General features: G+C 35.7%; 3 protein-coding genes across 3 annotated transcripts; 2 read left to right on the plus strand and 1 right to left on the minus strand.

Moving 5' to 3' along the window:
- The first annotated feature begins 119 nt into the window (after positions 1–119).
- LOC146919113 (alpha/beta-Hydrolases superfamily protein) lies at positions 120–13,474 on the plus strand. Its single transcript, XM_085712359.1, has 14 exons — positions 120–412; positions 691–825; positions 1,184–1,210; positions 1,651–1,741; positions 2,842–2,885; positions 3,282–3,380; positions 3,834–3,891; positions 3,971–4,023; positions 5,238–5,339; positions 6,920–6,985; positions 8,280–8,392; positions 8,819–8,990; positions 12,916–12,994; positions 13,271–13,474. The coding sequence occupies exons 1-13, from the start codon at positions 293–295 to the stop codon at positions 12,982–12,984; spliced, it is 1,149 nt and encodes a 382-aa protein (XP_085568485.1). The 5' UTR covers positions 120–292; the 3' UTR covers positions 12,985–12,994; positions 13,271–13,474.
- On the minus strand, positions 11,041–11,606 carry LOC146919114 (putative calcium-binding protein CML27). The gene has a single exon (XM_085712360.1). It carries the CDS (start codon positions 11,604–11,606, stop codon positions 11,181–11,183), a length of 426 nt encoding a protein of 141 aa, XP_085568486.1. The 3' UTR covers positions 11,041–11,180.
- On the plus strand, positions 11,551–12,245 carry LOC146919115 (putative calcium-binding protein CML27). The gene has a single exon (XM_085712361.1). The coding sequence runs from the start codon at positions 11,686–11,688 to the stop codon at positions 12,103–12,105; it is 420 nt and encodes a 139-aa protein (XP_085568487.1). The 5' UTR covers positions 11,551–11,685; the 3' UTR covers positions 12,106–12,245.
- Positions 13,475–21,878: the final 8,404 nt, after the last annotated feature.

Here is a 21,878-nt window from a genome sequence, read left to right on the forward strand (position 1 = left end):
AAATAAATAAAAATTCAAAGAAACCAGGATCACAGCACGTGTTAAAGGACGTGGCACCGGCCCCCGCAGTTGATACAGTTGGGCGTTGGCAATTCACAGTCACAAATACCAACTGTCACATAAAAATATTTTCCACGATTTATTTTTTTTATTTAAAGAAAAAGCGCGTGTTTAGAGAGAGAGAAAAAGCGTTGAAGCTATATATTTGGCGGCTCCTCTCTTTCTCCGTCAGGGAGATTCGGACGGAGACACCAACCAACAGTATTCACCGGCGTCTCCATTTCTCTCCGACATGCCGTTATTCACCAATTCTTCCACCTGCATCACCGCCGTTAACTCGTCGCATCGGAATTCAACGTTTCTCTCCAATTCACACAACGCAACAACACCTCGCTTTCTTCGTTTTCCTCAGGTTTCCATTCTTAACCACTTCTTATTTTCACTTCGATTATTTCTATGCTGCAATACAAATTTCTCATATATTCAATATCGCATTTATGCTTCGCTTTGGCAATTTTAACTATTTCAGTTCTTGAATCAGTTTACATGATTCCGATGATGCTTGTTTTTCCGTTCGAGGCTTTGAAATTTGTATTCTGTTACTGTTTTATTAGTCACTTACAGTATTGTTAGATGCTGATACTTTGAACCTCGCGAATTATGCATTGATCTATTTGTTTCTTAATGTAGAATGAGGATTTCAACGTATCTCGATTGGATCTTAGTCACTCCAGAAGTGAAGTTAAAGTTAGGACCATACCAGAGGCATTAGTGCGCGATACCGTTGGACTTAAGGAAGATGTTGCTAGCTCTTCTAGCATTTTGGTAATCTTCACTGCTCATTGCATGCACTTTTATGATTCATTTATTTTAGTATGCTAATCATGAATTACTAATGGTAGAAGAATTTAATTAGTATACTTTGTCAATGCACAATCATTTTATACATACACCTAATGATCTGTTGTGATGTCGACTAATGAATATGAAAACACATGAGTTGTCATATTCATTAATTGACGTGGCAACACAAACATTGGATGCATGTGTAAAGTAATTTTACATTGACACAATATACTAATTAAATTCATCTTATTCTTTATTTTGAAGTTTAACAAATGAATTATCTAATTTTGTTCATGTTTATTGCAACTGAGAACTCTTTATTTATTATTTGTCTCAGGCATATGATTTGGTTCAAGGAGCACTTGTAAGTATTGTTTGTTTATTGATTCTCTATTTTATCTTGCACGAATTTGTCTGCACTTTTCAGATGATTAATCTTCTCAGTTTCTAGATGTATTATTTACATTTAGTCCATTAAGACGCAGGCTTGTGAGTGTTGTATTCATTTTTATATTCATATCTTGTTTAGTTGTTCTTTGTTGACAATCAAAAAACGTCTACTCTTGTCGGTCTTCATGTCACTCATACCCTGCTGGTTTAGGATGAATTGAGATGTCTGATTTTAAACCGAGACAGTTTACTAAGCCATTAGTTGTTTAATATCATGTTCAAAAGGCTTCATAAATCATAACAAATTGGTTTGAAACTGTATGTGGAGATTGAGTTAAAAAGTTTGTAAAATATAGTTCTGGAACTGTGTGAACATTTCAATAGACTGATAAACATAAGTTATTTGGTATACAGGTGAAGTGGAGTTCTGTTATGGCCAGATCTCTACCCGAACCACCAACAGCTGTCTTTCTGCACGGTATCCTTGGGTGCAGGAAAAACTGGGGTGAGTGCTACTGTTTGTGTATAATGTGCATGATTGTCGTGCTGCAGCAATGTATTCCACTTGATTAAACTTCTCTTCTGCGTGTTCTCAAAACTCACATAGAATTTTAGAATACCTTTGTTCTATTTGGGAAGTCTGTAATATTAATAGTTACTATGTCATCAAGCATTTAAAAGTCTTGCTTTCCTAGTCAGGTGAAAATTGATCAACATTTTACTGATTTTACCGTTGGATTTTCAACGATGAAAATGGATCCGCGTTTGCTGTTAAATCAAAAAGTTCAATTATTTTGGTTCTTATATTTCCAGTTCCAAATGCATGGTTCCACTTCTATACCTTTTTAATTTTATTGTTATTGTTGTTGTTGTTGTTAATTAAATATCTTTTTTCATTGCTGGTGTGGCCATTTATCTTTAATATTTTGAAGGGCCACATTGCGTTGAAATGCAATATTAAAGGATGACATTTGTGGTATTGAAATTATAGGGATTCAAGTGGAAAAAGGAGTTCATTAAAACTCAATAAGTCGATGTTTTTCTAGGATTCCTTATGGGCTAAAAGCAAAACTTATTTTAAAGGCTTTCCTTGTCATTGTCTGTGGACATTCAATCCATTGGAGAGTTTGATCTTGGCTAATGGTTCTATTTCCAAGGTTTCATGTTATACTGATGAAATATAATAACCGAAATTTAACTTGATACGCCCACTCACTTGATATGCCTCCTATACATGTGTGTGTGTGTGTGCGCGCGCGTGTGTGTGTGTGCGTGTGTGGATGTAAGCGGAAAAAATGACATCCCCAAGCATCCGTGAGGTTTCCCAGCTGTGTTTGGTACGCGCCAAGCCGACAAGAATCTGTTTTTTACTGGATACCTAATGATGTGTGTTTGAACATGTTGAAAGCATTTATAGACTCGGTTTCCTTTATCAATGATGTTAAACCTTTAATTTTGTTTTTTCAATTTCTTCTTTTGTTGTAGTTCTCATTTGGTGCCAAAAGTTTGGGTTAGATATTTTTGCATAGTTTGTCAAGAAAATTTTAATGGGAAGAATAAGTTATTTGTTTTATAATTCATTGTTGAAGAAAAATGATATTTCAGGAACTTTTGCAAAAAGATTGGCAAGAGAGTTTCCTATGTGGCAGGTATGTTTATGTACACTTTTGTGCCAAGTTTTGTTATATCTTACTTTCCATATAAATACTATATGATTTTAGTATGCATCATGACTATGTATTTAATTTTCATCTGCTAACACTCTAGAGTTATTCACACTATTAGTGAACCATGCATTTCCATGATTTTGAAAATTTAAAATATTTTATGAAGTGAAAACCTTAGTTGCAACAAAGATGATCACCTTCTTGTTTATTGATGATGGAATAAATATAATAAGTATGGATTGAATTATTAAACTCCACTATTAGGCAACATTTTCTTTTCACGGTATCACAAATTATGAACTTCGGGATTGCAAAGTAAGAACACTCTAGATGTAAATCAATCTGATTCCTGTTTGTTGCATGTGTTTGTATTGACAGTTTCTTTTAGTAGATCTGCGGTGTCATGGCGATTCAGCATCAATCAAGAAGAGAGATCCCCATACTGTTGCCTCTGCTGCTCTTGATGTTTTGAAACTGGTACGTGTTTTTAACATGTTTCACAAATCATATTTATATGGTGAGCGTGATATAGAATGGGGCAGGGGTCTATATGACTTTAATGCCATGCTCTCCTGGTTGAATTTAAACCTTGGTGGTTCTATGAGATGGAACATCCAGTACTGAACCATTTGGATGTCTTTCATGATTTATGTTCTACATCTAGACTGGGTGAATACCTCAATTATCTTTTGCTTGGCACTTTATTTCCCTTGATTTATTGTTGCAATACATTATCCTTTCTTTGATGTGAAATGTTAAATGATATCAACTATGAGAACGTGAATCCTTTGTGTTTTCCATGTAATGGTTGATCAAACTTATTTGCTGCACTTAAAAGATTTAGTTAAAGAGATCTGATTAAATTTATATTGTTATGCACACATGTAAATTATTTTCCATTTCTTGTAACGTCATTCTCTCTCATGTTAGGTTCGGGAACTAAGAATAACACCTCGTGTGTTAGTTGGTCATAGTTTTGGGGGAAAAGGTTAGTTATTGTGTATTACTTTTTTCTTTTTTCAATGGATCTGTAAGTCATTTTTACTTACTTCGTTCTGTATGTTCAGTTGTTTTGAGCATGGTGGACCAAGCTGCAAAACCTCTTGCTAGACCAGTCAGAGTAAGCCCAAATTTAGTCGTCGTTTGCTTTTGCTGGACTGATTTTGGATTAACTTTAAACTGTTTTCATTTTTTGTTAAAAATGTGATTTGGGGGACAATTTTTCTCTCTTGCTATTTTAAATACTGTGCACACTGCAAGGTTTAATAAGACTTTTAGAGGGATGAAATGCAGGATATAGGAAAAATGGTTTTCTTCAATCACTCTAGTACCTCATAATATATGCCTGAGTATATTGCCGCTAATCATCTTAATACTTCAAAATACATGCCTGAGAAGCAGAACTGTAGGCAAAGGACAAAATAAACCAAATTCATGTCTGGTTACTGTGTGAGAATGAAGATAATAGTGTGTCGTTGCTGACATAGTGTCAGAGGGTGATGCTGTCTAGGGGTCGGTGCATATGGGACTGTGGTGGAAGCTAACGGTGCGTATACAAATCACTGGTTAAGTTTCAGTGTGTGGCAAGGTCTGAAAAGTGTGACAGAATAGCCAGAAAAGGTGCCTGCATAATATGGCGGCCGGAAGGAACCATGCTGTACACTCATTGATGTCAGGAAAATGTGCAGAGGATGCACATACGTGGGGCACGTGCTGACGTTGGATGTTATGCGACTTGGGGGGGGGGGGGGGTCATAGGATTATTCCAATTTGATGTCGTTTAATTCTGACCAGTGTTCTCAATAATGGGATGTAGCGGTGTAGTGTAGAAGCCAAAATAATGATGTAGCAGCTTCTACAGTGCCACACTTCAGAATGAGTTCAAAATGTTCAAAAAAGCCCTTAAAATTCTAAGTTGACACACAATTATTATATTTATTAAGCAGCAATTATGTATTAGGCCGCAGTTATGTCGTTGACAATTATTTAATAAATAGGGAAATGGAAGGAAATGTCGGTAGGCATTTTATTTTGGGACCGGGTATTGATTGGGGGAGACCAAACTCTCGACTTCTTGGAAGGGAGAGACCAAGAATCTCAAACTTCTTGGATAGGAAGTGTCTATCTTAGTTTTCCTTCTTATAATTCTGTAAACTAGATTTCTTGCTGCAATCTAAATTCTGTCCGAAGTAAGCAAAATTGTTCAATAAAAATCAGTTATTTCCTTTATATTTTTTTATGATTGTTACCAGTTTCTATCAGATTATGATTATACTTTATGTGTTCTTGTTTGCTATACTAGACCATACTCTCATGTTCCTATGCTATTTGAAGGCTTGGATTCTGGATGCAACTCCTGGAAAAGTTCGAGCAGGTGGAGATGGAGAGGACCACCCGGCAGAACTCATATCCCTATTAAGTACACTGCCAAAGGAGGTAGATATTTAGTCGATTCTTCCATTGCTTTTCTCACTTAACTTGTCTTTTTGAGTAAATGAGTGTAATGGTGATCTTAATTCTCAAAGTGTATTTGTTGGTTTTGCCCTGAATTCTTGTTTTTATTAGTTATTCACAATTTCCTATTCTGTTAGTACATTCAATCTGTAACTCATATCATGGTATGTTTAAGTTATGTGAAATATATACTTTTAAAAGAGACTAGTGAATTTGCATATTAGGGAATTGTTAGAGATATAAGAATGAGGATAAGAGCGTGAGAAAGATTGTTCATAAGGTTATATAACCCTTGTAGGGTTTTGCATGTATCTAGCCATCTAGGACCAGTGGTAGTGTGGTAAGGTAGTTCTTAGATAAAGGAGATTGAGAGTTCCATAAACATTCGCATGCCTTCTTGTTTTTTTTTATAGAATACTTGATCCATTTTCATCCATGGATGCAGGATGTTGAGCTGAACCATGTTAATTGTGTACAATTTGTATGTGCAGTCTTTTTCCGTTATGTAGTCCTCCCTTTGTCCCAAATTATAAGTCACTCTGGCAATTTCACACAAATTATGAAATGTAGCTAATTTTGTACGGGAAAGGGAAATCATGAGTTACTTTACAAAATCATCCTTCATTAATGGTATGAGAAAGAGAAATTAAAAGCGGAAGAAGAGAGTAATAAATAGTAAAGGGTATGGTAGGAAAAGAAACATTAATAATTTCATTGATATTCTAAAACGACTTATAATTTGAGACAAAATTCTATTTCAAAGTGACTTATAGTTTGTGACAGAGGGAGTATTTATTATGACATCTGAGGAAGGGTGTTAGAATGTAAATAGGGTAGGTGTGGCTGTACTTTCTGTATATCATGTAAATATAGTCGTGTTAATCTTTGTATATATAACTGAGCTCCACTATGAAGTGTACATTGATATCATTATATACCTTTTGTTTCTCTTATATTTCAACATGATATTCAGAGCCCAGTTAGACAAATCTAGTGGACCCTTGGTGCATTGGTGAATTTCTTTCTCCCGTAAATTGTGTCTTATCTCCATTTTTCGGCGTCAGACCCATTTTTGGCCCCCTATTAAACTTCTTTACTAGTGACTGTCGCTTGCTGCTGTCGGTTTTGATCTGGTTTCTACTCTCACCAGTCGTGTAGTCTCTTTTGTTGTTTTCAAACACATTTTCAGGTCACCTTCATAGCAATCTACCACTGTCAGTTATTTTTTGATGAGTTATTAACTGAAACCTACGGAATTAGTACCACCTTCACCCTATCTACATGCTATCGAAATATCAGATCCATCTAACCATCTGTTCATTCTCCGGTGCTACATTTATTGTCAGTGTTTTATCCCATTGTCCGCACAACCAGACATACATAACAAAACACCTTCTCTTGCAAGTTTATATACACAGAATGATGTAATGAACTCTGTCAACTGAAATCATGCATATAGAAATTAAATTTTACGCGCTCAATTTTTCTTTTTCCCCTATCTGTTATCACCGTCCCTTTTGCGAGCAAATTTTTATTGTTATATGGTATTTTCCTTAAGGAAGGTCTCTTCAAAGAAGGATATTCTCAAAGCTCTTATTCAACAAGGATTTTCCAATGATGTAGCACAGGTACGTAACAGAGCCATCCCGTACTTTGATACTGACCATTTTTCAAATTGTGCATGTATTGTTGCTTGGTTATGTAGTATTTAAAACTCTTTTATTGATAATTAGATTAGATACTGCACACATGTTCTTGGTTCAATTATAATATTAAATAGGCCATGATAGGTGAAACTGATGCTTTTAACAAATCTGTGACTCATGGAAATTCTCCTGTACACAAAAGAGTCTACCATCCTAAAAAATTAAAAGACAAAGTTGATGTAATAAAAAAGAAAACGGGAAATTTGGTGTAATAGAGCTCCCGCCATGGGGGTGTCTAGAGAAGGGCCAGACCCACTGTGGATCTATTGTAGACAGCTTTACTTTAACAGACCAGGATGCGGAAGGACCAACTGGTAGTTTGTTTTCGCCCAACTAGGTTCCCCACTAGGCATTTTTAATAACTTCTACTTTTTTGATTAAATAATAATTTCTATTTTAATTGCACTCGTAAGCATATTTCTTAAAATATTGAATGGCTAAGTTTATCACTGCAATGAATCTAATGACTAAATCTTCTCAACCTGTACTTTTTAAAACCCAAGTTGTTAGTATTATTCAAACAAATAGCATTTAATTTAATCAAAAGACTGATTCAAATGTTTTTACTTTGTACTTTTTAAAACCCAAGTTGTTAGTATTATTCAAACAAATAGCATTTAATTTAATCAAAAGACTGATTCAAATGTTTTTACTTTTTTGAAACATTGGATTCAGATTTTAGACGTGCTACTATTTGAGGATGGAGTAAGACATACTTTGGAATTCTAAGTTAAAAACATAATTGGGTATTACACAATTGACTGTACGATGAACTGACAAGTATTGAAAATTGGCATCAGGTGATAGCAGATGTTAGTTTTAGAAAAGTCTATCCTACTGTAGGACTAATCATTAAATGATGAACACAGATATTATATTCATGAATTGTCTGTGGTTCACCCTTCCGGAAAGTTATGATTGTTTGTCGATCAGAATCGAATTCTGAGTTCTGACTTTGTCATACATGTAATAATCATTTCAGCAGATGCCTGATTAACTAAGTTATTAAAATATTTTAGAGCTTTGTTGCCTTGATGAATATGTTGGAGATTACAAATAAGAGAATTCACATTAAACCTAACAAATATAAATAGATGTTTATTTATTTAATTTATTTCTTATAAAGGAAGGGCCGGAGCCCAAAAGCAGAGTGTTCTTTTGATTGGCAGTTTATTTCTATTATTTTTTAATTTTTTCCCTCGTGTATTTCATGTAGTGGGTTGTGACCAACCTAAGACCTACCAGCTCTTCTAATTCATGCTTTTCATGGGTGTTTGATCTCAAGGGGATATCAGAAATGTATCAATCCTATGAAGAAACAAATTTGTGGTACGCACTGTGAACTGTGATAACAACACTAGCTGTAATGTATTGGTTCATATCAACCTTCTCTAGTTGAGTAAAATAGGGACCTGTCGACACCGATAAAGTTTTGAGAAAATGACATATTTCAATGTAATCACAAGTGTTGGTGTCGTGTAGGTGTCGGACACCGGGACACGCCTTCGTTCATAAGTGTCGGTGCAACAGAGGTCCTGTCTAGTGTATCATTAGAATGAATAATAGTGAGAGGTTTCGCATGGCTATTAATTTGATATTTAATACGTACTGCCAAAGAAATAAATTCCATGATTAATAATGCATATACCGATGCCAAGATTAACAATAGATGCAATCACTTTCAAATTTGAATTGCAATTTTTTACACTACAAGATTATTGTGGATCCTGTAATATCTCATGACTCTGTTCACAGGAAAATTGTTGAAGATGTACCTCGTGGTGTGCATATTAACTTTTTGAAAGCAGAGAGAAGCCTACACAGATGGGCGCTTGAAGATCTTCAGCGAATCCATGTTGCAGAGGAGATTGCTTCTGAGGAAGGAGGTGGAGTTGAAATGCACGTCCTTGAAGATGCTGGCCACTGGGTATGATATATGGTTATTCTTTTTAGAGTATGGTCCCCCTTCTTTGCATGCCTTTCACCTTACATGGACCATTCTCATGATATCTTCTAAAACATAATCAAATAATGTGAGTAGCCACTAGCTCCATAATGTTGTAGATGTTAGGGAATAAGTGTGGCTAGAGGATGTTGCTTTTAATTATTTATTATGTACTTGTATAATTTGGGTGCGACCTAACTCCCCACAAAACTGGCTAGTAAGGTGTGGCTGTCCAAGCTCTATAAGCATTATATTGGGCCATATCTCTAGGCAATGCTGGACTAAACACAGCCCCTCACACCCAACTCTGATGGTGTTGGAGGCTGCAAAGAAGGCAGTTGAAATGCCGCAATCAAGGCGTCTAGAGGTGGACCAAAATTATGGCAGAATTTCCAAAATATCCCCTAAAACCTAGGTCCAATGGTCCTGGACGTGGATGATGCAGGCATCCCAACAATGGATCTAGGATAGATTCTGATACCATCTTAGAATTTGAGTTTGGTCTTACTCAACCCCACAAACTGACTTGTGAGGCGAGAACTGTCCAAACTTTATAAGCACCATTTAGGTCGTATCTCCAGGTGATGTGGGACTAAATCCAAGTCTTCACATAACACAAGGATGGTGCAAGAGGTCGCAATGAAGGAAACCCACATACCGCCGCAACTAAGGCAACCCACATACCGCCGCATCTAAGGTGGTTAGTGGAGGACCACAATTAATGTGAAATTCCCAACATATACTTAAATCTAGTGCTGCTAGGTGCCCGTACAACATCTTGAATGATACTAGTGATTTTTTTTCTTTTTTTTTCTTTTGGAATTGATACTAGGACAATTTTGATGGTGATGTCTAAGGGTAATTTGACATATATCATACTGCATTTTCAACTGAAGTTATGTTAATCTTTTCGTCTTCTAGGCCTGTTCTAAGGTATGTTATTACTAGTTTGTAATTTGACACTTTCCCCAGTTGGTCAGAATTCTAAGATGATCAAAGCCATTCAACAATTCAAGGTTCATGTTTGTTTGTTTGTGGCATTTACCTCCCTTGGGGCAAGATGAAAAGAAGTTTTGACTGCAAAAAAGGGCGTTTTTCGCAGCAAATAATTTTCTAGCTGGCCTGAACAGCATAATATAAACTGAAACAGAACAGCGGGGTATTCCTCCCTTTGGCTTAGATGAGAATATACTTGACAGGAAAAAAAAAGATGTTCTTCAGTACTGTATTGTCCAGATAGCCGACATAGCAGGAAAATAAACTGAACCAAAACTAAAATCAATATTCATATGTCCTCTTTTTTTTGTCTCGTTGGATAAGATCTTACAATTTTTGAAGAGGGAAACATATTTAGGACCGAGATTATCTGCAGTTGTGCAGCAGGTTGACCTAAATTTCGGTTGTGAAATTTGAAGAGGGAAACATATTTAGGACCGAGATTATCTGCAGTTGTGCAGCAGGTTCACCTAAATTTCGGTTGTGAAATCAATGTAAAATTCACATTTGGTTGCATTGGTTGCATGGCAGCAAATGATCCGAGATGACATGTCATTGTTGGCTCACCAGGCATACAAAACACTAACGGCTGTTTCATCAAGGAGTTGGTTGTATATTGGCATAATTAGTTTATTAGTTCCTTTCATGATTGGTTAATCCAAGTCCAGATCTATTTGGTTTAATGTTGAAAAGCTCTAGACAAACATTGACTCTCAAGAAACCGAATGATGGTCTATTGGGAAAAACCCAAGTCCCACATTGGATCGATAGACTCTGGTACCATGTTGAAATTGGGCCTAACTCATCCTCACAAAACCAGCTTGTAAGGTGAGGAGGGTTTTCTCTCTATAAATTCTCATCAAAAATCCTATCTATCTATTTTTATTTTTTTGAAGAGAAAATTGCAAAATATATTAATTACTAAGGACCAAAAGAGAAAAGAGAATGTTTGAAAAGAAAACTACTGATCTACTTCTCCTGGTAGAGCTGCTACATCTACATGATAGAGCTGTTACATCTGCAGTCACTAACCTAAAATCCTAAAACCAAACATAACATAGAAAATATCAAAGAAGATATTAACAAAACTAGCTATATCTTCTTAATCACTAATCCCTAACAACAATTTGAAATTAAAAAAGGAAAACATGCAAGTCGTGTATAGTAGAGATGAGATCAACGAGCCATCATCTTCTTGAACTCCTCAAAGTTAATGTTTCCGTCATCATCAACATCGACGTTGCTTATCATTCTCAGGTAGTCACCGAGGGAGTACTTCTCGCCAAGTTTATTAAGAACAATGTGCAGTTCTTTTGGAGAGATGAGGCCGTCCTTGTCGAGGTCGTAAAGGTCGATAGCATCGTGAAGCTCGTCGTCTTTTCTGGCAGCATCACCAACATGAGTGCAATGGAAATCAGCAAATTCTTTGAGATCAATGTAACCATTGCCGTTCTGATCAATCCGTTCCTTCATGCGTTTTACTTCATCAGATGTCGTTTTGGATCCAAGCATTGAAAGCATTTCTTTCGGATCTAAGAGAGAGATTTTTCCGTCGCCGTTCTTGTCGAACTTGTTGAAGATGTTACACACCTCGTCGTTCATACCGTAATCACCGTTTTGGTTCCAAGAATACGAAATCATTTCTTCCCCTCCTTTGCTTTCGGGAAAAAGCAACTACGCCATGGAAGATAAGGTGTGTAACATCTTCATCAAGTTCGACAAGAACAACAGAAAGATCTTTGTCTTAGTGCTGGAAGAAATGCTTTCAACGCATGGATCCAAAATGACATCTGGTGAAGCAAAACGCATGATGGAACAGATTGATCAGAACGGGGACTGTTACATTGATCTCAAAGAATTCACCGATTTTCACTGCACTTATGCTGCTGCTGTCGGAAAAGACGACGACCTTCACGATGCTTTCGACCTTTACAACCTCGACAAGGACGGTCTCATCTCTCCAAAAGAGCTGCACATCGTTCTTAATAAACTTGGTGAGAAGTGCTGCCTAAATGACTTTCAGAGAATGGTTAGCAGCGTCGATGCTGACTGTGACAGAAATGTTAACTTTGAGGAATTCAAGAAGATGACGACTCGTTGATCTCATCCCTACTATACTCGACTCGCACGTTTTACTTTTTTAATTTCAAATTGTTCTTAGGGTTTAGTGATTAATAAGATATAGCTAGTTTTGTTAATATTTTCTATGTTATGTTTGGTTTAAGGATTTTAGGTTAGTGACCGCAGATGTAGCAACACTACCAGAAGTAGATCTGTAGTTTTCTCTTCAAACATTCTTTGTTCTCTTTTGGTTCTTGGTTATTAATATATTTTGCAATTTTCTCTTTAAAAAAATGGATAGATAGGACTCTTGATAAGAGGAGGCACTCCTCACCTTATAAGCCGGTTTTGTACGGATGAGGTAGACCCTATTTCAACATGGTATCAGAGCCTCTAGATCGGGTGATGCACCAATGTTGGGCGTGAGAGGGTGTATTGGGAAAAACCCGTCTCACATTGGATAGATATGACTCTTGATAAGAGTTTATAAAGAGGATACACACCTCACCTTAAGCCGGTTTGTACGGATGAGTTAGGTCCAATTTCAACATGGACCCTAAGTAATGAAGCATAAAGGCTTAAAAGCTTTAGTTATGTCTCTTGCGCACACACACATAGTGGTGCAAATTTTCTCTCCTGATTCGACTGAGGAGGGTATGCATTTATGAGGGAAACTTGCATGCCGATGAGTGTTGATTTTATATTGAGTGTTTGCCAGAATTACTTGCTCATCTTTCTGTGGAATTTGTTTCATGTGGATACATATTTAAGATGAAATGAGGATGAATCGTGTTTTCCAGAGCTTTCTTGTGATATTATTTAAAATAGGATTTACTTTTGTCTATAACAGGTACATGCTGATAACCCAGACGGACTCTTCAGGATACTGTCATCCTCTTTCCAAGGAAGCAGGACGTGACTTTACTAATTACTCCCTCCGTTCCTTTTTAACTGTCACTTTTGGGTTTTTTACACAAACCAAGACAACAATTACATTTTACTACTTTTGATACAACAATTTATCTTTTTCCTATAATAACCTTCAACATTTAATATTTCTTTTCATATCTTTCTCTCTCTGCAATAAATAACCAAGGGTAATAAAGGCAAAACAACATTTAATGTTGTATTGAACTTTGAAAGTGACAGTTAATTAGAAACAAAACAATTTTGCAAAAGTGACAATTAAAAAGGAACGGAGGGAGTATGTAATTTCTATTTTGTTCTGGGTACAGCCATCACAGCTTGATATATAATCATAAATGTTAGTTATTTTTTCCTTCCATTTTCCCGTTTTTTCTCCTGTTATCCCTTCAGTATATACTATTATTCTTTTACTCTTCTTGTGCATCATATTTTGAGAGTACTCTATCAATTTAATCTCTCCAACACAAGTAGTTGGTGCATCACGTCCTTGGTGTTTTTTAAGCAGCAAATTCTTTCCAACTACACACAAGCCCAGCCTTTAGGAATTGTTTAGTATGCATTCATTGTGTTTATTATTTGAACATAATGAATCTAACCTTTAGGAATTGTTTAGTATGCAGACATAAGTGTTTTAACATCTTCCTCAAAAAAAGTGTTTTAACATCATGAACCTAACCCAACATTTAGGAGTTGTTCTGTGTGCAGGCATTATGATGTTAAGTTGGATGAAATTTAATAAATAAGGGTATAATAGTGGAAAAAAAATAATAAATGCTGCATTGGTATTGTAAAGTGACAATTATTTTGAGAAAAAGAAAAAATGATAAAGGGACAATAAATATAATTGTGAGACGGAGGGAGTATTTGTTTTCGTTAACATACCATTATTTACTGTATTTCAATCACCTAACTATCCCACTAGTGGTTTAGTAAACAATATATATATATATATTTTATCGTTAAAATCAACATTCTTAAACATTTCATTAAAAACGGTGGATATGTATTGATGTTTTTTTTTTTTTGTTTTTAAAGAAAATAGATATTGGTATTGGTATATAAATAGATATTGTTCATAATGGTTTTGAAAAATAATTTTTTAGAAAGTATGCAAATAGATATTTAGACCACTAAGAATCAAGTAAAAATAATAAATAAGTGAAATAGACGTAGAACTTAGAACTTATAAGTAATGTGTATCACACTCCCAATTGACAAATAACTGAAATGTAAGAGAGGTAGAACATGAAAATTATAATCGATGAAAAACACTTTTTTAAATGGTAAAAGATAAATAATGGAATGTTTATAGCTCGTCTAGGTTATCTTATCTTGCATGTGACAATCTTATGACAAAAAACTACTATAAAATTAGCATTGCTTGTATACGACTATCTATTTGAAAAATACGAGAACACTTGTAATATTTGCAATGCTTGCATGACCATATTTTGACCCTTTCATGCTATCAACATCTAATAGTTGCAAATTATTATTAGATCATCAATTCCATCCAAACAAAATATGAGAAAACATTATAAAATAAGTGTCAGAACATAAAAGTGTTCTTGTAGAATCGAATTCAAGTATACATTAAGAATGCATAGCTGTTTTTTATCGGGTTGATCTATCAAGTTTTTAGCAAGGAATCTTGATAAATTCATTCTCTTTCATTCAAACAATTGTCAAAATGTTCATTCTTCAATGACATGACCGAGAGAAATATTTGAATCGATAAATATGAGAAACATAGTAAGTATGTAAAACTGATAAATTGAAATAAGTTCATGTTTGAGTTGAAAGAGAGAGTTGTTCCAGTCATACTTCAGCAAGTTTTACTTGTTGAAGTTGTTGACATCGTTTATTCTCAATCATTCTTCCATGGTGTCAGTGGTTGGAACAACTTAGAGTCAAACCCTACTTTCTCTTTCTTGAATGGTTGTAAGAACTAATTGGTTATTGCCTAGCCAAACTACATACTAGTTGATTGTTTTTTGAATTTGCCAAGTATATAGAGAGCTTTTTTTTTTTTTTTTTTGAACTTAAGTATATAGAGAGCTTGAATAACACAAGATATATACAAAACCTTTATCTCACATAAACAACGTTGGATATTTCAACGTATTAAAGAAGGGGAATGCTAATGCACACACATTCAAAAATTAGAAGGTGTATATTAGCAATGTACACATTTTATATTTGGACCAAAAACCCACACTTTTACTTTTTAAAGCCATTAAATTCAAGAGTAGTGATATTTTGACAACCATTTTGGTACAACCTTTGAGACAACTTTGTTGTCCTCTCTTCTCATTGGTCAAAAACAATAGAGAGAGAAAAAGGAAGAGAGAGAATAAAAACATAATGTGAGTATGATAGAGAAAGTTGTACAAAAGTTGTACCAAAATGGTTGTACAAATATCATTTCTCTAAATTCAATGTGTGTTATGGTAATTTTAGTTTTTTTCTCTCTCATTGCAATAATGAATCATCTTCTTTGTTTAACACAAATTACTAATTAACTAGTATGGATACCCGTGCCAAGCACGGGCTAGAATTCCCTTGTAATTAAAATATTGGATGAAGATGTGGTATTATTCTCATTTATATAGTTGTTTTATGTCCAATAGATTGATCCAGACTAATGTTGGCTCCCTCTATAAGGTCCAACGATGGTATAATAACCTAATTCAATTTTACGGAGGAAGCACGTGTGGTTCCGGGTGTTACAGATGTAGAGAGTCTCAAACATGAGTGAGAGACGTTAGTGTTTTAAGAGTCAACTAAAGTTCTACATTGGATGCAAGAGTAAATATTGAGAAACATATGAGTGGTATGAGTCATATACCTAATTCGTTAATATTTAGGTTAAGGTGTGGTGTCAAACTCACTCGTGTGGAATCTCTTTATCTAATGAGATAATCAAACTCAATGTAGTACTCTTTGAAAGTCAAAACGTTGTTATGAACCATTCTTTTTTTAATTTTTGGATGTCATTCTCTTTCATATGAAATTTTTCATTCAAAGTCTATTATTTCAAATTTATTCACTTTTGGACTTTGGTGGCAAACGAAAATGGTAAAATGCTGATGCATTATGCTAAGTAGACAAAAATATATGCTTATTAGACAATTTAAAATTATTTAACTAATCTAATTTGTTGGTAAACTAATTACCCAAAGGAAAAAACTTAGGTGCAATTCCTTAGATGCTTTTTGTATGGTTCTTAACTGAATTTACCATGATTTCCTTAAATCCATAATTTATGAAAGTTTGTTATATCCAAAAAAAAAGGTGCATTTTTAGTTAAGAACCATACGAAAAGCACCTAAAAAATTGTACCTAAGTTTTGTCCATACCGAAAAATCTCCAACTCCTTCAACAAACCCATAAAATTACCGACAACTCACGTTATTCCCTATACACCCACAATAAAATGCATAATATTTTTATTTTTTTAAGACTACAAAACACATAATATTTATTGTCTTTCTCCTATCTTCCCATGTTTAAATTCCTTTTTCAATTCCATATTTTTTTTCCTTTTAATTTTATTTCTTTCTTCTTATGGAAGAAAAGAACTTAAAACTCACTCCATGAAACCACCACCAACCAAACTGTTTAATCGTGCCTTAATTTGACCTGATTTAAATATGTCTTGTAATTACGGATGTGGATAGTTGCGCATTTGATTAAGAGATGTTAATCTGTCGAGTGTGGGTTAAAAAGTTCTGTATATATTGAATGGAAGAGTAGACTTTGAACAACATATAAGTGTGATGACTCAAATACCTGATACCTAAAGGTTTTAGACAAATATATGATATCAATCTCACTTGTGTGGTTTCTCTTAATATAATGTTTGATCAAACTCAGTGTAGAATGTTATACCCTAATTTTGGACCTAAAAATACTGACTCAATTCATCTTATCTTGCATTTCAAGCCATTTGATATGTCTCTGATCAATTGCATCTTTCTCTGCATTTTATTTCAATGTTATTTGCAAAATTCACATGCAAGGGTATTTTAGTCATTTCCTATGTCAAAATTTCTTTCAGTCTTTTAAAAATTTGTTTGAGTCTTTTCATTTGGTTAGAATAAGTATCTGCTTCAATTCTATGTCAAAATCCATTTTAAAAATTGCATTTGAAGTCATTTTGAGTCAGTTTGCCCCTAGGGGCATTTTAGTCTTTTCATGTGTTAAAGCCCTGTTTAAATCCTAAAAATTGTCCCTGAGTCTTTTCAATTTTGCTTGTATGAGTCTTTGATTCAATTTCTGTTAAAAATCCATTTTTAAATTCGCATCTGAGTCATTTTTAGTCGTTTTTAGCCCCAGGGGCATTTTGGTCATTTCACGCGAAATTTCGGCAGAGAGAGGTTACTTTAAAGTACCTCATTTAGGCCATTGGTTCATTTTAGTCCGTTTTGTCAATTTTAATCGTTTCACTTTACGTTGTTTACCAATTACCAATTTTAATTCAATTTTATTTTAATTTTAGTCCTAAATTTCTAAAATTTGCATTATAGTCCATTTTTGTCCAAGTCATAGTCCAGTGCCACATGTCAGTCTTTTATTTGTCCAAAAGTTAGTTACGCCACATGGCAGTTTGTTATTGGTCCAGTCCATACACTTGTCAGCTATAAATCCAGTCACAGGCCCAGTCATCACTCACTATTCATTTTTCCACTTTTCCCCATTCATCCTCTGCCACATCACCAACCCTAACCAACTATCTCTCTCTCTCCTCCAACTCAACTCCACCGTAACAACCCAAAAAACCACCACTTCGCCGCCCTAACTCCACCGTAACAAACCACGAAAACGCCACCAATCACCGCAATCCAACACTGATTCATCAAAATCTTCCATCATCAACATCAACAGATCAGGATCAAGCTTTCAAATTCGAACTCCACAAAAACCGAATCAAAGTTCAGAATCCAGAAAGAATCGAAAACAGCAATCTAAGGCAAATCCAGCACATACAAACTCGAAATCGCTCGAAGTAGCTGAAAGTGGAGCCGAATTCGAAAGAAGCAAGAGGACGTGGTTTCGTAACAATCACGAACGAAGGACAAGAAGATAGAGACTGAGGTAACTCACCTTTCCTCCCTTTCTATGCGTTTTGTTCGAATTTGTATGTGAAGATTCATGTGCTTGCGAACTTGTTCTTGAGACTTTTAAGCCGAATCCATTTCTTTAGATCTACTCCGATCCGTCCATTACTTTTGAAAACTGATTTCAGATTCGAAAAGAGGAAAGAATTTGACGTTTAAAAACGCAAGAAATTTTCGAGTCGGAGTAGATTTGTACTTCCGGCACCGGCGCCGCCACCGGAAGGTGACCGGCCGCCGTGCCGGAAGATGAAGAAGAAGGTCGGAGAAGACAAGCTTTTCGCAGACTCTCTCTCTCTAATTCGGTTTTAGAGAGAGAATGAAGGGTGAATAATGAGCTTTTGTGATGCATTTTGTTTATATATCCTGCCTGTGATCCTGTGCGCGCAAGCCTACGCTAATGACATATTCTCTTGCCTTCTTGATCGTTTGATCTAGGGTTGATCCAACCGGATCAATCCTACGGTCCCTGTACTCTCTTTTTGAGCTTGGATTCTGGTTGTTAGGGCCTGGGCTTGCACCTGCGTTTTTTGCTTCCGTTTTTGCTATGTGTACCACTGTATTTTCGTATATGGACCAATGCTTTGCTTAAATTCCGTGATAAAATTCCTAAAAATTTTTCTAATTGTTTTCTTGTTATTTTTTTTTTTTGATAATTCTTGATCTATTTTACATGATAAATCCTGATTAAAAATATGTGATAAAATCTTATGTTTTGTTCACTTTTTCTCGACGAATCTTGCGAAATTCCACTATACTTTGGTCAAGATATCTTGCTATGTGATGTTGATGCTTGAGACTTGGTTTTGTGATTGCTTATCTCTGAAGAAACTTAAGTTCCTATTGCTTTGTGTGTTTTAATTTTCATTTTCTTGTTCTACAAATAATGCGAGTATTCGTGTGAAAGTAAAGTGGAAAATATGCCTAAAAATATGCTAGGGAGCTTGGCTTGATAAGTCCTCTTAATTCTTGTGTTAGGACTGAAATAAAACTCTTTGGGAACTTGTTAAAATATGAGGATTATAGGTCTTGTTCAAGCCTTGCATTATTGATGAATCTTTAGGCCTATTTTGCATTGTTTTTGCTTGTTTTTTATGTTAATTTTCTTACTTTTGTTATGATAGCTTTGACTTGTTTTATATCTTGTGCTACTAAATTTTTTTTGTTTCATGTTTCATACATCATAAGCATTCCCACTTCATCTTCCTCTCCATTCAATTTCTTGCACTTTAAGTTTCAATTTCATGCAAAAATTAGAATGTAATAATTAGGAGTTCTTGTAATATTTTACTTTTATGCCACTTTTAATTGCTTGGCAAAGAGGCCATAGAATGTATCTAGGGCATGATGTAAAGGACAATGGACTCTAATAATGTACACCGACACAAGCACCGACACATGCACACACACCACTTTAGGTATATAGCTAGAATATGCATGTTTAGATGTATGTTTAGGATTGTATGTTTAGATGAACGTTTAGGCTTTATACTTAGAAAAACCAATTTTCCAAAAAAATATGAACAAACTTCACTCAAAGCTTTTTCACAATAAATTTTGGGGTCAAAACCCCATTGATTTTTCATTTCATTTTCTTAATCAAATTTCAACAAACTTTAATCATACTTTGACTTGTTTTTGCAAATAACTAATTCCAACCTCACGATTTCACAATCTTATGCCCTTGAGGCCTCTTTTCCTCATTCTTAAAAATTCCAATTTTCAAACTTAAAATCAACCAACAAAAACAAAAACATTTTTGGAAGAGAACTACGGTGGATTTGATCCCTTAATCGGGTACGTAGGCAAGGAACAAAATTCCTTCAATTCAACTAAAATAAAAATCCAAAAACATTCTTCTCCCTCCAATTCTTCACTTAGAAACTCTTAGGTTTAAATAACATCTTTCAAAATAGCATTTAAAAATAAAGCGCGCGTGTAGAAATTAAAGACGGTTCCTATAGGATACTATAGTCGTTATGGGTGCCTAACACCTTCCCGTAGCGAAAACAACTCCCGGACCTCGATTCTCAAGGGTTTTGCTTACTTTTTTCCCTTCCCAAGAAAAAATAAGATATCACCGGTTTAAAAGGTTCAAACGCAATCAATGTTTGACACCCGAAAACCAAGATAAAACAGCTGGCGACTTCACTGGGGAGTTTCGAGAGTTACGCCTAGTCTTTATTTCCACGCTTGCGCTATTTTTACTTGCTTCTTTTACTTGCTTTCCTATGTGAATAAATGTTTAATTTCTTGCAAACGTGTGGGGTGAGAATATCAAAAGTCCTGCACCCGGGCTGAGTGAACTTAGGATTTAGGAGGGATATAATCGACAATTCATTCCGGGGGTTGCCTCGTGTTTTGGATTATGCGATCAATCCCACATAGCTAAGGCATTTTGGAGGTGATGTTGTCGGCGCGTGTTGTCGCGTTTAGGCACTTTACTTCTAATTGTTCTATGACGCTATGAACCGTAGATAACCAAACCCATCCATGGCCATTTTTCTAGGATGTAGTGCGGAGGCTAAACCGAGTGTTGTCTCGAGTTTTAGTCGTCACGCGATACTACACTCAAGTTAGACCTTCCGCGGATAATCATGGAGCGAGTGTTGTCTCGTGACACCATGAGATACGTCGGAGAGGTTGCAACTTGGGAACCTTTTTAGAACCCGGTTACTATATCCTAAAGCCCTAGTTTCACCGGACACCGTCTCCACCCATGACTCCTCGACTTTGAACTTCAAACCCACCATGTTTTCTCCGAACTTGAACATAATCATGCATTCATGCATACATGCATACATGCATAAACTTTTTCCATGCATTGTTATCGAAAGGCTTAGACAAGTTGAATTTGTAAACATTGTAGGAATGAAGAGGACTAATTCCTACAAGTTCAAGGAAGTGGATTTGGCTAGTTTGAGAGATTTAGCACTCAAGATTGAGGATCCGACTGGTTTCCGACATCGTTACGGGGCTTTACTTCCTATTCTTCATACTAATGTGGATGAGAAGCTTGTGCACACTTTAGTGCAATTCTATGATCAGGGGTATCGGTGCTTCACTTTCCCAGACTTTCAGCTGGTGCCTACTCTGGAGGCTTATTCTTCCTTGATGGGTTTATCTATTGCTAAGGGGATACCTTTCTCAGGACCTGAAAATTCTCCTACTCCATTGGTTATTGCTAAGGATCTCTATCTCAAGACCACCGATGTCTCCAAGAATCTTGTCACTAAGGCACGCATCCGAGGGTTCACTTCAGAGTATCTTCTTGGGAAAGCCAATCTCAATACCACTTGTCAGGACACTCTCGAGGCTATTCTTGCACTTCTCATCTATGGGCTTATTCTCTTTCCGAATCTTGATGGCTTCGTGGACACGAATGCTATTATGATCTTCCACTCCAAGAATCCGGTTCCTACTTTGCTAGCTGACACATACCATGCTATTCACGATCGTTCCGACAAAGGTCGCGGATACATTCTTTGTTGTGTGCCTCTCCTCTATAGGTGGTTTATTTCGCACCTTCCGGAGTCTTTCCACGACAATCCGGAGAATTGGTCTATTTCACAGAGGATTATGGCTCTCACTCCTAATGAAGTAGTTTGGCTCACTCCAGCTTCTAGAGTTAAGGAAATCATCTTTGGTGGTGGAAAGTTTCTTAATGTACCTCTTCATGGTACCCGGGGTGGAATCAACTATAACCCGGAGCTTGCTTTGCGACAATTTGGCTTCCCGATGAAAGATAAGCCCATCAATCTTGCTACAG

This window comes from Medicago sativa, chromosome 5, assembly GCF_051527215.1.
Source record: "Medicago sativa cultivar Bolivia chromosome 5, Bolivia_mono, whole genome shotgun sequence".
Classification (NCBI taxonomy): domain Eukaryota; kingdom Viridiplantae; phylum Streptophyta; class Magnoliopsida; order Fabales; family Fabaceae; genus Medicago; species Medicago sativa.